We start from the raw sequence: 17,526 nt of genomic DNA on the forward strand, positions 1-17,526 counted from the left end.
CAACTTCACACACCCGCCCAGAATTTCAGAATAATCTGATACTGCTTTCGAAGACAAAAAAAAAGTGCTGGTCGACTTTGTCCGACTGACATGCAGCAAAATGTTTGCAAACTTCGAACCTTAGTCCTGATATTATCGACGTTGCTGATACAGAGGTGTCACCCCATCTCTGTTACAGTTCTGCCACACGGTGCCCCAGAACAGTGAAAATCATTCAAAGTAGAATAGTTCATTTCCACCCCGAAGTCCACCAAGGAATTTCTGACAAAAAATACTAATTATATGTATTGCGAGATTAATGCGGCACCACGTCACAGCGGATGTTACGTTGCGCTAAAATAATAAAATGTGATTAATCGCGATTAATTAAGAGTTAACTATGACATTTATACATTTGGGCCCGATTACCGTATTTTGACGACTATTCGACACACCGTACGGTTGGGCGCAGTCTCATTAATGGGTGACATTTTTGTATTTTACACATACACAGGACGCACTGTACTAATGGGCGCAGTTTTACAGTGGTAAAACATACGCTTAAACATACGGCATGCATGCATGCTAACACGTTCGCTAACACGTTAGCTTGAAGCATACACTGAATCTCAAAGCTAAAACACATTTTTAAAAAGGCAACGAAAGCAGAACTGAGTTCGGGTGTATTTTATTTACAAGGTACTCACGTTTTTTGCTCAATCATCACTCAGAAAGCCATCAAAGTCGTCATCTTCTGTGTCCGAATTGAACAATTGTGCAAGTATCGGTAATCCATTCAAACCGCCGGGTTCCCCCTCGTTGTCAGAGTCACTCTCGTCGTCATGTGGCTCCACAGAAATGATGCCGGCTTTGCCAAAAGCTCCAACAACTGTACTAGCAGATACGTTCGTCCAAGCAGCCACAATCCATTCACAGATTGTGGCGTAACTACCCCGGCGCTGCCTCCCACTCTTCGTGAAGCTGTGTTCGCCATCGATCATGCATTTTTCCCATGCCGCTCGCAACTTCACTTTGAACGTCCGGTTGATGCCGATGTCCAGCGGTTGGAATTCATTTTCGGGGTTTTTTTTCGGGGGAAACCAAAACCGAAGTTGTTTTGCAATAATGCACATACTCACATTTTATACAGGTGCTGGTACCTGCTAGAGGCGTGCCTTTAGCGTCCACTTACACGCCCACCCTTCACTCATTGCCGGACCCACCCCCTGCGTGCCTGTCCTCACTCACGTCCACCTCTCTTCATATATTTACATACATGTGCACGGACGCGCTTCACTGATTGGCCGACCTCTTCTCCGCATGCGTGCTTGTCGTCACTCACGTACACATTTTCTCTCTCTCCATAATTTACATATAAGTGCAGGGACGCGCTTCACTGATTGGCCGACCTCTTCTCCGCACTTCACTGATTGGCCGACCTCTTCTCCGCATGCGTGCGTGTCGTCACTCACGTACACATTTTCTCTCTCTCCATATATTTACATATAAGTGCACGGACGCGCTTCACTGATTGGTCGACCTAACTTCCGCCTTTTCTCTATATAAACAGCGTGTCGGGTCTCAGCCAGATTTTGGAACTCAGCTCATATAAAAGACGCTCGGCATTATAAGGCGTCCTGTCCATTTTGGAGAAAATTTTAGACTTTTAATGGCGCCTTATAGGCGTGAAAATACGGTAAATATTTTAATCGTTTGACAACACTAATATATATACATATATATATTTTAGATCAGTTTTCGTCATTTTTGAGCGACATTCCGCTCTAATTAATTCCAGTCGATTGCCGCTGTCGGATAAATGTCACACCTGTTACGTAATGCGGGAAACACCAGTGTTCATTTAAGAACATGGCAAAAAAAAGGCACTGTCGGCATGGTAACAAGCATCAGGGGCAACCCCTGGCGTAACTTATGCTAAAAAGGCCAAGGGTGGGGTTGCCATGACAACTGGAAGACGAATTCAAGGGTGATGGAAAAGTTCTCTAGGTAGGATGCAAAATACTTTTCTAAACACGATAGTTTGTTGGGTACTTTTTATTAAGCCATGTCTTCCCCCCCAAAAAAATAAGAAAAAGAGGTGCACCGTTATGAAAAGCATCCTGCCTGCAGATAATTAAAATATGAAATCACAAGGAAGCGAATGGTACGAGTGTCTCAAATACACCAAAGTAATTAAAGTGTGTTGATAATCAGCCTGGTGTAATGCCGTGAAAGTCGTTGGGGAGAAATGCAATTTAGCGCGTGGATTAATCGATGCAGATTCATTAAAATTGTGTTTTCATGGCTTACCCTTAAAGCCGGCGTGCAGTCACTCCCCGTAGTTAGCAGAAATGCACACGAGCCTGGCAGGTCTCGTGAGGTCAGACAGACACTCGGCAGGGAACGCTGAACAACATGCTGCTTCACCAAGCCATGCTGTACGTGAGGTCTTTCAACGAAAAAAAAAAAGAAAAACGGCTGCTGCTGCTGATATGAAAGGCCATGACCAAGAGTATGATCTGAAAGATACAATTGTGTACGGTTACTTGGAACAGAGTACAAAAATATCGCTGAACAACATGCTGCTTCACAATGTTTTTGTTTTTTTTGACCAACACGGCTCACACTCAACGTCGAGCTCGACTCTGGCAAATGGCAACCGTAGCCGTTTTATGTATGACATGCTACACTCACACACGCAGACACACACACACACATTTATATTATGAACTTGTCCCTCTTGATAGTGTGTGAAAGAGATTTTAGTTGGCCTCGTAACAATGTACAATCAATAAAATGTCTGTTCTCACACGCTGACGAAGCGCCCATGCACACACACACACATCTGTTAACCGGCACACACATCCTCAAGACGTCATTGATCGAAGGGCAGGAATCAAAATAAACAGCGAGAACTCGCAGAGGCATAGAAAAGGTGACAATCGGCGTCCACTGTTGAAGAAAATAATTATGTATAAAACACATATCACGGACACACACACACACACACACACAAGCAGCCTCCTGAGAGAAGCGCCATTTAAATGAGCTTGAGTCGAACACGGCCACCTGATGCTATTGCAATGCAAATTTGCCATGGTTCTTAATAACACGCCTCTCTGTTGTGTGTCAAATTTACATAATTTATTTCTACTTTATAGAAAGTCATTCTGGGCAAAAGTGTATTTGTCCTATGGGTTCAATGATTAAAGTATGGGGGGGGGTTGTTTTTCACATTGTGATGATAAATGACCTTTGGATGGTTGGTTCAACAACACGCACGCACGCACACAAGCACGGGCCTGTGCAGCTAATCTGCTTAGCAATCACAAGGGTGCAAAAGAACAAAGTTCACATCATCATCATCAGTGGCGACAGAGAGGGAGAGAGAAAGAGTGCGAGCACTGTGAACTGGATTAAAAAGCACAAGCAAAAAGTGCCGCTCAAAATGACACCTTGTCGAGTTTGTAAGACCGTCATCGGAACATTGTGACAGCAGCCGGTACTTTACGTGAGTATTTGAGGCTTCTTGCTAACTTTTTATACTTCAATGAAAATTCAGTTCCCAGTTCGAAGTGCCTGTGGTGAATGACCGTACCCACTAACCGGTCGTTCACTCGCCTGGCTCGTTAGTGGCCGCTCTTGCTGTGGAAGGAGACAATTTGTGTGTGTCTATGGGGGGTGGTGGGGGCAAAGAGGTCAAGGCATTGATAAAGGCAGATGATAGGTGATCATGCAAACCTTGGAATGTGTTGAGATCAATGGATTTGACGTCTTTCAAACCAGCAGTCCTCCCCGTGCAGTATTGTTGTCCTTAAAGCAAGGCACCTTCTTTTTGAGATGCAAATGAACTGCTGACTGTGGACCCGGACAAACTGCTCTCTGATGTTGTGCCATGTGTTTGTGGAGGGGTTGCTTGGTCATCGCTCTCCTCTACACAGCACTGAATTGACAATGCTGAGTTTGCTCATTTATAACTGAAGAAACCTCGTGGATTAAAGGTGGAACGTCTTCGAATCGATCTTTGCGGAGCACGAGTCACTTTTGCTTTGTTCTTGTCATGCTTTTTTTGGTGTTTTTTTTTAAAAACATTTTCAGTGCTGTCCTAACACTCCTTTGTAAGAATCAAAGCATCATAAGTTATCAAATATATTTCTTCCAGCTCTGAAACTCACCATGTTTCAAGGATGGTAACCAAAGACGACAAATATCCAATTATAAATGCCATAAAAAGTGATTTACCATATCAGTCCACGTGTCTTGGTGTCTTTCAGGAGTGGGATGGAGATCCTGAGCGGGCCCTGGGCCGATCTGGCTCTGTTCCTGAGACAGACAGTCACACGGACAGACAGGGAGACGGACAGCTTCTTACAGCTGTGCCTGTTTGGCCTCTTCGTGTCTGTTTGCATACTCTTGTTGCAACTCTTGGTCTATCTCCATTGGAAGCTCAGCCAGGGTAAGCGCAGAATAATGTCCCAATATTTTAGTCCATTATGTGTTGCCTTACTTTTGCTGACATTAATAAGACAAAATGAAATTTGGCGGACAATAATGTAACAACCAACCCATTATTTATATGGTAAATGATTACAATTAATTGCGAGCTTTGTAAATATATACTTTTAAGAAGTTCAGAACGGCCCCCATGACCTCGAGCTTGAGAGTTTCAAGTTCAACCAATTAGGTTCATCACAATTCCGCATCGAAAGCGTTTATATTTGGTTCCAAGTCATCAATAAGCTCCGTTATACCCACGTATCGACACCCTTTGGTGGATTTATTAACTGTGCGAGACAACGCAGGCAAACGAAAATGTAAATTACATTAGAACTTAATCGCGACGCATAAAAGTGTACAATTCAGTACTTCCGTAAACTGACTTTGTGGTCAGAAATTATATTTTTGAGGGCATATTGACCGTGTTGGACAACTGGAAACCACAAAGCAATGTTTTTAAAAATGGGTTCATGTCCCCAGTCGATGACGTAGGCAATTGAAACGGACGCCATTGTTATCATTTTAAAATGTTTGCAAATATAAATGCACAAACACGTGCGACAAAAAGTATTTTAATATACTATGTATTAGGGTCATGATTATAATGTAACTTAAAATAAATCAATTGATTTATAAGAAAGCAAATGTTTGGTATTTTAATTGCACTTCCATTGTAGAACCGGTGAAACGTGGGTGCCTAGACCAACTTGCTATTCAGCGTTACCTTCAAAGTCATACAAATGACCTAAAAAGTGAGATAAGAATAAATGTACGACTACGTATGCAATACTGTAATACCATTTTATATTGTTGCTCCGTTCGCAGTGGAAGCTGATCTGACGGGGTTTTCACACGACAGGAGCGCCATCTTCAGGCTGGTCCACCGCAATGCACAGAAGCATCGGCGCGCATGCGTACACCAGACAACCTTGGACTCTAAATACGGAGCAAGAAAGGAACACACCTAAGAGTTTTACAATCCTTTATTTTAACTGTTATACAAGGACTTGATTTGTGTGTGTTTGCCGGGGTGATACAGGGAAATTAAGTTGCTGGATAGAAAGAATCTGGACTACTCAGGAGCAATGGAGCTGCCTGTTAACTTCCCAAATCCTTTTTTTTCCTGTGTGTATTTTTTGGGGGCACGAGGGCTGAGGGGCACAAAATAACGCTGCAGCTGGTCCGAATAAATGATGGCAAATCGAATACACCCCCACACACGTAACTGACACACACGTGTGTGTGTATTAAGGCAGCATTAAGTGACTGCGACACTGCGTTGGTTTCGGGAATCTTGGTAGCTCAAATACAAAATTCCCAGGAATTGAATTTGCAGCCCCACTGCTCCATTTATACTGCAACCTGCAACTCAGAGTGAAACATGTCAATTGTTGTGGGGTTTAATTCCCAAAAAGAAAAAGAAAAATCCGCTCCGCAACATTACAAAAATGAAAAAAAATGGACCACATAGTCACAGAGAAAATCAAATGTGGGCAGAGTAAAGCTACAGATAGAGTTGTGACATCATATGCATAAAAAAAGACAGAAGTGAGAAATCAATATTTCCGGCTTCTACCTCCGGTGGAATGTCATGACAGTACATCGCAGTTAAGACCAGTGTTTTTAAAGAAAACTCCATTGTTTAAAAAATAAACATTGGATTAAAATATTTAACCTTTTAGAAGATTTGGTGTGGAAAAGGGTATCAATTTGAACAAATCCAATTTTTAAAAAGTTTCCAGTCTAGGCAGGTGGAATGTTTTTTTTAAAAACATTTATCCGACACAATGCCGCTGCTGTTGAAAATTTCACATCGGGCATCTCAAATCATCCTATACTCATTCTCTGTTGCCTCCAAAGATCAGCGTGTTCCGAAGAACTGCACAACCTGTCCGTAGCCATCTTTAATGAGCCTAACCTACATAAACTCTACGTGGATGTCATCTCGATGCTTACAAACTCACGTTGCGATACCTTCATGTCCACAAGATGTGCTTTCACATTAAAACAACTTTAAAATAAAATGAAAAAAATCTCCCAATTAAGCCTGCACCCTCTTCACTTGTACAGGAAAAGTTGTGTCTGCTATCACCTTATTATCTGTAGATAAGTCAGTTGTAGCCTAAACCCGTTCACATTTAGTATAAAAACAACAGATTGAAAGCTTTTTATCAAGTGTATGTTCTTTTTACGGCTTATTTTTTTTCTTTGAAAGTGAGGACTGAAAACCGGAAGAAACTTTGAGGAATGAAAACGAGTGGTTGGTATATGTCACCACTTGTTTGTACCATTAGTATGTGAGTGTTTTGGTTTGGGTTATGATTATGTTTCTTGATGTGAGGGAAGGCGCCGCACTATTCACATTAGAGCAGGGGTGGGAAGATATTGTGTTATGAACATTAAAAAAAAAAAAGTGAGACGCTTTTTAAAAAAAATAATATTTTAGATGATGTAGCTTTTCCCCCCCACCAAGACAGGGGACAGGCTGATACTAAACCTTTCCCAAAATGTGAAACTTTAGTGTCTAGTTTAATAAATGATAATTTTTCATGACTTATAAAAGCACCCCATCTTTGTATTATTGTCTCATTTACGTCCAAAAATAAAAATAAAAATTATAATAATAAAAGCACTATGGAAAAACATCAAAAAATAAGTAAAAACATGCTACGAATGTTAAGCTAACAATGTGGTTCTTTTGCTCCCTCGGAGTGCGTTATTATTTTCTTGATTGTTATTTTTTGGGGCGGGTGGTGTCTTGGTTGTCTTCTTCTTGCGCCTCTTCGGTCAGTCAAGGTCCAGGACAGTGGTTGCGGGAGGCTGAGAGGTTCTTGACATCTCCGACGGACCTTTCAGCTCTGCATGTAAAGGGGCAGGGGTGATATTTTCTTGCTGTAGATTACTGCTTTCTGACTGTTTTGACCCATTTTCCTACTGGTGCTAATTCACGACCCACTGGACACTGTTTATTATCCTTGAACAAAAAAACTATTATAACAACTAATACCTGAGTTGCGTCAATCGTCCTCTTCAGCCAGTTCGGTCTCTTTATGAACGACCACTCTGGTGACAGACATGTCAGGATGTTGCTCTTTGGCCTCCTTAATGGCCTGGGCCAGAGCCTGCAGTAGCGTAGTACGGCCACAAGGAGGCGGCGGCGAGCACGAAGCAGCCGATGTAACAAACCGAGGGAAGGTGAAACAAAATGGGAGAAAGAAAAAAAAAAGACAACACAAAAACAAAAGAAAATGACAACGGAAGCCAAATGTGCCATCGCTATTACGTGCGCCATTTCACGTTTGAAAATGGCCAGCATGGACATCGGCTGGGAACATTTCAAAATAAAGCACATTCCAAATAAAATAAAATTAAAAAATGCTGCATATGTTATATGTAGAAATGTAAGATGCCTGAATGCGCTTACATTTGCTCAAGGAATAACAAAGCAATGGCGGGACAGATGCATGCAGATCTCAGCAGACCGTATTCAATCAAATGGTGGCAATTATTTATTCAACTCCAGACTTCGCGGGGCATACATTAGCATTTTTTGAATACAATAATATAGGGAACATACTGTACATTGTACAGTACAATGACCTACAATAGGCAAAAAGTGACCTTATGAAAAAGTTTTTTAAAAATAAAAATTGTGATAAGTCTCAATATTTTATAATTCATCGAGTTCAAATCGGCTGAGTGGTTGCAAAGGATAGCGTCTCGTCAAATGAGGTGACTAAACATTTGTTACTGATGGGAGCATGCGTTTCTCACAGTTACGAGGTTCTGAGTTTGAATGGAAGAATAGCCACTTTCTGAGCAAATACAGTATTTTCTTTCGCTCGCAGCCCACATGAATATGAAGTAGGATTCAAAGGTAACGGGCAATCAATGTGAATCTTTGGTCAGCAAGCGCAACATGCTCCACATGTCGCCGGCGGCATTTCGTCCATGAACCGCTCAGACGACAAACCTTTTTTCCGCAGTTTTTGTTTCAGAGGACTTTGAACGGTACTTGAAAAAAAACCCACAACACTGACCTCGTCGTGGTCGATGTCACAGTCGCCGGTGATGACGATGCGCTTCTCGATCCTTGTCTCCGACAGGCCGCCCTTTAACGTCTGCAATGGCACGTTGCATAGTTACATTAAACCCTTTTCACGCATCCTGGAACCTTGATAACGTGGCAAACTGTCCACTGGAGTAACCGCTGTACCTGAAAGGGGTTAATATCCAGTTTTCGAATTCACGGACACTTAAAATGTGTGTTAGAGAAGCGATTTATGCCACCACAGTGCAAAAGTACAATCGCGTGTATGTGCTGTATGTGCGTGCGTGTGTGTTTTCACACCTTGGTGATGTGCGTGGTGGTGGTGGTGCATAAAGATTCCGAGGTGATTGTCTGAGCCGTCATCAGAACTCCGGGCTCTCCATCGCCGCTTCCGTCCAGCTGGAAAAAAAAATAGTGTGAGGAAAAAAAACCCCCAAAAAACAAAGCATGATTTCTATTCTTCCTTAACAACTGTTTTCCTGCGGGGGGAAAAAAAGTAATGAATCTGTCATTTGCATTGTCCAGGTACGAATCAAGCCTTCAAACATGCACACGGGATGACAATCTGCCTTCGGAAATGCACCTGTGCGGCCTCGTATGTGATGGTCTTGGTTTCCGTGTGCACGATGGGCACTTCCTTGGTCGCAATCTCGGTCTTCTGCGCCGCAAACGTGTCCGATATTGTCACCATTTCTGTCTTAACCACGGGGGGCTGGTTAGGGGGAACGACAGAGAGATGGAAGGAGGGTTAAGGCATTAAAAGAAAAATTAGCTTGTTAGGAAGGACAAACATTGTTTGGGAGTGGGGAGGGGGGGGGGGGGGCACTTCCTATTCAATATATTAAACACGGCCTACTTAACAAAAGCGCTGACCTACATTTACTACTAAAAATTGGTTCCATTAAGTTCTATAGATCCATCCATCCATTTTCCGAACCGCTTGATCCTCACTAGGGTCGCGGGGGGTGCTGGAGCCTATCCCAGCCGTCTTCGGGCAGTAGGCGGGGGACACCCTGAATCGGTTGCCAGCCAATCGCAGGGCACACAGAGACGAACAACCATCCACGCCCACACTCACACCAAGGGACAATTTAGAGTGCCCAATCAGCCTGCCATGCATGTTTTTGGAATGTGGGAGGAAATCGGATCACCCGGAGAAAACCCACGCAGGCCCGGGGAGAACATGCAAACTCCACACAGGGAGGCCAGAGCTGGAATCGAACCCGGTACCACTGCACTGTGAAGCCGACGTGCTAACCACTGGACTACCGGGCCGCCCAGTTCTATCGATTCACTTAAAATTATTATTATTTTTTTAATCCAATTAGATTTATGCCCCTTTGTGTTGCCGAGTTAACTTAATCTGCCCAAAGCCTTCAGAATCCTTGGGAGTGCTGGCCGAAGGGACAGTGGCTACTACAATGGACAGTTGATCATGTTATTTATTATCGGTGCATGAAAAGGGTTAAACTTTATTAGCAATGGGTCTTCTTTTAGTACAGTGGTACCTCTACTTACGAACGTCTCTTTATATGAAATTTTCAAGTTACGAAACGTCTCAACAGGAATATATTGCCTCTTGTTACGAAAGAAATGTCAACGATACGAGAGGTAAAAATACACTATGGGCTGCTACGAGTATCTTGAACATAACATACTCTGCTATTATCTATTACCTAGCATCTTCATTAGACATTTATGTCTGAGTTTTTGGGGGGTCGTGGAACAAATTAGGGTATTTACATTGAAAACGCGTCTCGACTTACAACATTTTCTAGTTAAGAAATTTCATCAAGAACCAGTTAATTGCGTGAGTCGAGGTACCACTGTATTACTTATTTAAATTGTGTTACTTTCTGAGAGCGCCTTTGATCCTATTGAATGGGAAGCTTTCCCTCACAACAAACATTCACACACGTCACAATTGTGGCAGAGCAGAGCCGACCCAAACCAACCTCGCATAAGCTTAAAATCTATTTTCAAATTCAACAATGCATGATCAATAACGTAGCAGAAATAGAGGTCCTTAAAAAAAATCTAACATTTTTGGAGTGGGCAGACTCTGCTTATAGACAACATCATGAAACACAACAACGCAGGATTGAGAGCAGCAAAAACAAGCAGCAAAATCTTTGGTGTCCACATGCGGGGTGGCGAGAAAATAAAAAATAAACAAAGAACACGCACCAACCAAGTGTACACACAACATGCAAAGATGACATTTAGCCGAGTGGGCGACAGTTGGCTGGTTGTCGCCGATGCGTTGCTATAGCGACAAGCCAGTTGACCACCGGGCGCCACTGGCCTAATGTGGGAAGAACATGCGACACATGCACAGGTACGCCACCACATGATCAAACGGCGCACAAAGACTGGCCATAGAAACAAGCGTCACATACCCAACATGCCCCGTTTGACGTCACAACACACAAGTGCAAGGCGGCAAGCGATGCGGCGAACGCAGCGGATACATAAGCCCCTTTTACACCCTTCACAAAAGCCAGGGGAGGACGGCGGAAAGTATCAGCGCCGTAACTGACACGGTTGTCCTGTTGGTATGCGTAAAGCAGCAGTTGTTTGAAAGTTGAAATTCAAGTCAAATCTATGCTAAGTTGTATTAGCCAGTCGATCATGTTTCACATTATGTTAGCATGAAGCAAGCAGACTTTCGTTCGATGAAATTATACTAATAATTCATCGTGCTAATAATTCTAATTAATAATTCTATTTGGATAGAAAATGTTCAATTTATTTTGTTGAAAGTGTGAATTGTACAGGAAACTACAACCACTGATTTTGAGTAGGTTTGGATGTTTAAATATGTTGTGAGGGATTAAAACAAAATTAGTTTCAAAAATTTTTTTTAATCTGTTCTATTTCGGGGAATGTACAGGTATATGTTGCTGACGTGTGTGTGATAAAGTAGAGGTTGTTTGAAGGCCTCTAATTACCACAACCTCAATGCTAATCTCAGACTGTGAGCCTATTGCATTTTCAGTCCATGTTAGCATTAGGCTAACTGCCTTATCTGGTTTATGCAAACATTTTGCTGCTCGCCTTTGTTTTATATGTCAGTTTTAAAATAAACCACAATTGGAAGTGACCAATGGCGTGAAGCAAGCATGCAGGGCCTCTATGTGCGAGTGAGAAGTCTCGTTCGAGTCTCCATCGAATCCTTCAAAAAGTGTGCTTTACTAAGTTTCAGTGTGTTTTAATGAGTTTAAATGGCGGGGCCATCTGTTAAGTCTCTGACAAGGCAATATTGCTGGAACCGTGTGTTATAAGGGTTATTGTCACAATAACATAACTAACTGAAAGGACACTTCCTTTTTTTCTTCTTTTTCCTCAAGATTTGAAAGAATGCACACGGTGCCTAAATGTTGACGCCAAAGCAGGAAGGAGAGCGACATGGTTGGGAAGCGGGAAGGAAAAAGCGTGTTTCGGCAGGGTGTGGGGGTTTTGATGAGCCCAGAAGCTCCGCAGGTGGTAGCCCCCTGACTTTACCTGAGAGCAACAAATAACCTGCGGACGTGCGTCCACCACCGTGGCCTCGCCGTTCACTTTGGGCACTTCCTCTTCGTGTACGGGAGCCACTGGCCGGGCGTCGGCCTCCGCGTGCTGGGTTGGACCATTGGGAGCTTCGCCGGGTGTCACTGTGGCTTCTTCTACTTTTTTCTTCTCTTCCTCTGGTTTTCCAGATTGGGCGGTCTGGCTAACCTCCGTCAACTTCTCCTGCTCTTCCTCCTCCTCTTTCTCCTCTGGAATTTGAGTGTGGGAGATGGACACGGACACGTTGGGGTGATATTCCGCCTCGTCCTCGCTTTCGCTCTCCGACGAAACGCTCTCGCGCTGCTGCTTCATCTTCTTCTTCTGCGCGGCCTCTTCCGCTCCCTGCGCGTGCTCGTCCGGGACGACGGGTTTGGTGGAAATCTCTCGCACCACAACAGTTTCTTCAATTTCAACTTCCGTCGTCTAAAGACACACGCACGCATGTGCAGGCGCGTGTACACGTCGTGCACACACACAAAATGAGGTGCGCGCGCACACACACACACACGCACGCACACACACACACACACACACACAGCATGGGAGACAAAAACAAAATATGATCATTGGACATAAAAGTGGAGGTGGGGGGATGCAGAAAAGATGTTACGAAAACAAGCACAAAAAAACCAGGACATATCGATGGACGTCGTGCGGATGGGAAGCTGCACTGGATGGAAAAAGAAACGGAATGAAGGTTAGAGCACCTTAATGGGTTCTTTGGTGTCGCTGTTATCTGCTGCGAAAGCTGCGGTTGATGCTGCATCTGTTACAGGCACCTGCATCTCTCACACACACACACACACGCACGCACACACACAGGCAGCCGGCGCATACGTCAATCACACGGCCAACTTTCACACGGCATAACATGGTCGCGCTGGCATGTTGTGTAACGCGTCATCGCAAAAAAAACGCTGATCGAAATCTTTTCAAAACATACCCCAGACACTCGTAAAATGTACCGTGGATGAATTTAGAAAGCACATATGAGGCCTTGGCTCGATAAATTGCTATGTGTGTCCCATATAGCATGTTGTAATAATTCATTCATTCATTTTCTGAACCGCTTTATCCTCACAAGGGTTGCGGGGGGTGCTGGAGCCTATCCCATCTGTCTTCGGGCAGTAGGTGGGGGACACCCTGAACCGGTTGCCAGCCAATTGCAGGGCACACAAAGACGAACAACCATCCGTGCTCAAACTCGCACTGAGGGACAATTTGGTATTGTTCAATCAGCCTGCAATGCATGTTTTTGGAATGTTGGAGGAAACCGGAGTACCCGGAGAAAACCCACGCAGGCCCAGGGAGAACATGCAAACTCTAAAAGTTTGCATGACCCGACTCCACACAAAATTATAAACGCTTATGAATATGTCATTGTTACACTTTGAATTAAATTGCACACCAAGAAGCAGAAAATGTCTTCTGGTCCGACTAAAGAAGGAAGGAATAAAAATGTCCACTAAATACCGTATTGGCCCGATTATAAGACGACCCCCTCTTTTTCAAGACTCAAGTTTGAAAAAAGACTTTTTGAACACCAAATTATTTTTTATACAGAAAATAATGGCAGTACATCTGAAACAAATGATTAGAACAATATATATGAGAGAAAAAGCATGTTATTTTGCCTCATTCAAATCTAAAGTGCGATCACATTCGTAAATGAATGGCTTCTGGTTTTTAAAATGTAAATTACATCATAACTTCTCCTCAGCTGCCGGTTACCCTGGCCGATCATCGACCCACTTTTCTCCAGATTGTCGCTACATTTCTCCATTTTCTGTTATCTCTTCTATTATTTTCTTCTCTTTACTTTCGTACCGCTATTTTTTTATTTTTACCGCTATTTTCTTATTTTTCTTCTTCGTGCTACCGCTATATTTATTTTTATTCTCCGCGACAGGGGTTCAGTTTGGCCTGGTGGGTCAAGTTTAGCATTCGCTTCAATGATATCTAGCGCCATCTAGTGCCGTGAATGGGTATAATGTCTATAATGCCCCGAATATAAGACGACCCCCACTTTTACAGTCTTATTTCAATGCAATATATTACATTCGGGCCAATACGGTACTAAACATGTGGAAAGTGGCGCGTTTCAGAGCAGATTTCGACATTGTGTTGTATACGAAACCGGAAGGGCCGGTCCGGACGGGACATACCGTTGCGGGCTGCTGAACGCGCGGGGTGGTGGCAGGAGAGGAGGTGATGCGCTTCTCCCACAAGTTGTGCTGCGGAGGGGAGGGAGGCGGCGCCTCCATAAAAGAGCGCTTGAGCTCGCTAATGCTAGCCTGGTGTTTCAGTACTTCGTCTTGAGTCTTATTGTGGTCCTGATGTGAGGGGAGGGAGGGGAAGGAAGAGGGTGGATGGGGGTTACGTATGGAGGGATGTGGGTAGGGAGGGGGGAGAGCAATAAGACGGGAACAAGGAAGGAAGAAAGAGGGATGATGGGATATTTGGTCACAGGAACGTTAGGCTGTCAAGACAGACGTCAGATTTCACTGTGGCCTTGCAGTAACTTTTCAAATGAACGTGATGCTTGGCTTGCCACAGTGGTAGCGGTGATCATGTGCGCTGGCCAGAGTGGAAACAGGGCGTCGGCCATTTTCTTACATGGAATTTTCTTTCTTTGCATTGGAGGTGATCCTATGAAGGATTGCCCAAAACACCTGGATTGGTTGAGCTCCATTTCTGATGCTGTTACTTTATTATGAATATATTTTTTAAATTCATGAAATTTAAGTGTTTATTTTGTCATTAAAAAAAAAATTCTAATTTAATGTTTCATAAAAATTCCCGTTATAAAACTCCAACACACGCAGAGTATTATTTGTGTATAATTAAATGTTGTCACTCACATTTTCTTCCCTTACATGTTTTTTTTAATTCAATTTTTTGCATAACATTTTCAGTATTTTGTATAAAATTTATATCATAACCAACTGGAGTATTCTTCTTTTACATTTTCTAGCTAATATGTTTATATGACCTTATGCATTACAAAAATAAGGAACTTGGTACTCCCCTCCCAAAAAAATAATCCCCCCCCCCAAAATATATATATATAACACCAAGTTCCTTAGTTTTGTAATCTAGCTAACATTTTGATGTACTTTTTTTATTTAAAAAAATCTTTGCACGACAAATGACACCTCATTTGGCTCGGCTTTGGTCTCCGACTTTTTGGTCAGATGGGATTGACGCACAAATTGGGACTGGAGATGGCTGACTTTTGAACAGGTTATATTTTTCAAGTTTGAACACATATGAAAAAAAATTGTTTATTTATTGCTAAATATGTCCCAAATACAGGGATCAACAGCAGCAAAATTGAGTTTTTCTAAACGTAGCCACATTATTATTTGAATATGCAACAACTACTGAACCAATTTCCATCATACTTTGAAGCTAATCCAAATATTTTTTCTACTTTTCTATGCTGTGTTGGCCTTCACGATCACCTCCATGTTGCAATTCTGGTTGTATTAGTTTGGTTAGCAAACTGCATATCACTTGATAATCATCAGACAACGATAGGAGGGAAGTTTCCCCCTGCGGGCGGGTTACTGAGGCAGGGTTAGTTGGTTGGGGTAGGCAGGCAGCAGTCATCAAAATCTTCAACAAAAACAAAACAAAAACATTGCAGTCCACGGGGTCGGAACAGCATTCCTCGTGCGCGGTTCGTGCGCAACGGTCCGTTCACAGTGCAGCCATTGCGAGGACTTAGCTTGCTTGGTGTGGTGTATACATTCAAATGTACAAAAATGTTAAAAAATAAAAAGTTATAGTATATATTTTTTCAGGACTTCTACTATTAGCAATCTTAGGTGAAAAAAAAGTCTGTATCAGTACCTCTACGTGTGTAAAAATTGCGAGTACCGTATTTTCTGCACTGTAAGGCGCACCTAAAAGCATTCAATTTTTACAATGCGCCCTATAATCCGATGCACCTTATATATGGTCTCGCAGTCTCTTTATATTCCCGGTTGAGATGTTGCCCTGTTAGTGTTCCTGTGCCATCTCGTGGTGAATATTAACAGGAACCAATTGAAACCTAAAAGCGTTCTGCGCGACACTAATTGACAGGTGCATTCGCCAACACAGAGACTCAAATTATTTTCTGAGCTGTGCGCAGCCATTATGAAACAAAGATCATACCAAAATCATCGTGAACTACTGACTAAACGGAGGAAGAAGGAGACAAGCAAGACTTCTAAGTGGGTGTAAGCCCACGAGCTTTGTATGCCTTTTTTTGTTAAATCAATTGTCTTCACAACTTTTGTCTTTCATTTATTGTTTTGGAATATCATTTGTATTTCTGTTTCATGTCCCTTTTTTGTGACCACTTCTCATGGTTACAGCTGCAGCGGTTGTGACGGCTGTATTTAAATAAGGCTGTATTGTATTGTATTGTATTGCATTCGCTTTAGTATAGCACCATCTAGTGGATTCGTAGCGCAACCGCAACCACTATTGCAGCTTATGTGCCTTATAATGCAGTGCGCCCGACAAATGAAATTTTTTTTTTTAAATAGGCCATTCATTGAAGGTGAGCCTCATAATCCGAAGCGCCTTATCCTGCAGAAAATACGGTACTTTTGTCACCTCTGATTCTAAGCCGTAAACCACTTTGCCATTTGCACATCTCCAAGTGAAGCTGTCCAAAATGGCCACCTCGTGAATTGCAGACCATTGCACCTTGCGACCTGCTCGCAACGCTGACGTGTTTGACAACAGCCGCGGAGAGGGACGGCGAGCATGCAAACGAAAGCCTGCCGGTGCGGCTGAGAGAAAGGGAAAGCGGTGCGAGTCCGCTGCAATCGAGCGCCAGGCAAAGCCGCCGGTGGCAAGCACACAACAAAACACCGCACGCTCTGATTGTTGGCTCTCAATCGCACGACGCGGAAGTACCAACCTCTAACATCAAATTACTGTGCCTCACATAAATATTATCCACACGCACTCTCATCGGACTCTGGAAGGTGGACATACAGCACAAATAGAAACCAAACGTGATTAAACAAATGAATAGCAAGAAACTGATTAAAAACTCCAATTGAAAGGAAGACATTTTTTTTAAATAAATGTGGAAAAACAACCATCAATAAATAAATGGGGAGGGGGAAAATGTACATTTGAAGTAAATAAACATTTCATGTGAACAAAAGTAAAAACACGCCAAAAAAAAAAAAAAGCAACACCACCTCACACTGCGGTCGAATGAACTTGAATGGAGCACTCGCGCGAAAACACGTCAATAGAAACAGACCACACAAAAAAACAAAAACAGAATTTCACCCGCTCCACGCACACGTGAAGGCGCAGCATGCAACCTGAACGGAAGGTAAAAGTGCCCACTTGCGACAATTTTGCCCATCGGGACCCATTTTGCAATTTTAACGAGTCACACATACACAAAAAAAAGCCACAGATTTTAATCAAACATT

At 42.9% G+C, this 17,526-nt stretch overlaps 2 protein-coding genes across 13 annotated transcripts in view; one reads left to right on the forward strand and one right to left on the reverse strand.

Annotated features, from left to right (window-relative positions):
* Window positions 1-17,526, forward strand: part of tmem200a (transmembrane protein 200A) — a 127,526-nt gene that overhangs the window by 17,776 nt on the left and 92,224 nt on the right. The gene's annotated exons all lie outside the window — the stretch shown is intronic.
* epb41l2 (erythrocyte membrane protein band 4.1 like 2) overlaps window positions 5,625-17,526 on the reverse strand; it is a 38,454-nt gene continuing 26,552 nt past the window's right edge. For 3 of the 12 annotated variants that reach the window (XM_052052719.1, XM_052052717.1, XM_052052718.1), the window contains 9 exons: window positions 16,995-17,054; window positions 14,242-14,409; window positions 12,784-12,855; window positions 12,032-12,499; window positions 9,111-9,239; window positions 8,828-8,926; window positions 8,517-8,597; window positions 7,484-7,598; window positions 5,625-7,334 (listed from right to left, as the gene is read on the reverse strand). In XM_052052719.1, coding sequence (XP_051908679.1) covers window positions 7,494-7,598; window positions 8,517-8,597; window positions 8,828-8,926; window positions 9,111-9,239; window positions 12,032-12,499; window positions 12,784-12,855; window positions 14,242-14,409; window positions 16,995-17,054 — 1,182 coding nt within the window. In that variant the 3' untranslated portion in view covers window positions 5,625-7,334; window positions 7,484-7,493. The remainder of the gene's footprint in view (window positions 7,335-7,483; window positions 7,599-8,516; window positions 8,598-8,827; window positions 8,927-9,110; window positions 9,240-12,031; window positions 12,500-12,783; window positions 12,856-14,241; window positions 14,410-16,994; window positions 17,055-17,526) is intronic. The other 9 variants (XM_052052725.1, XM_052052720.1, XM_052052723.1 and 6 more) reach the window with 8 other exon arrangements.

Source organism: Hippocampus zosterae, chromosome 19 (assembly GCF_025434085.1).
Source record: "Hippocampus zosterae strain Florida chromosome 19, ASM2543408v3, whole genome shotgun sequence".
In the NCBI taxonomy this organism is placed as follows: Eukaryota; Metazoa; Chordata; class Actinopteri; order Syngnathiformes; family Syngnathidae; genus Hippocampus; species Hippocampus zosterae.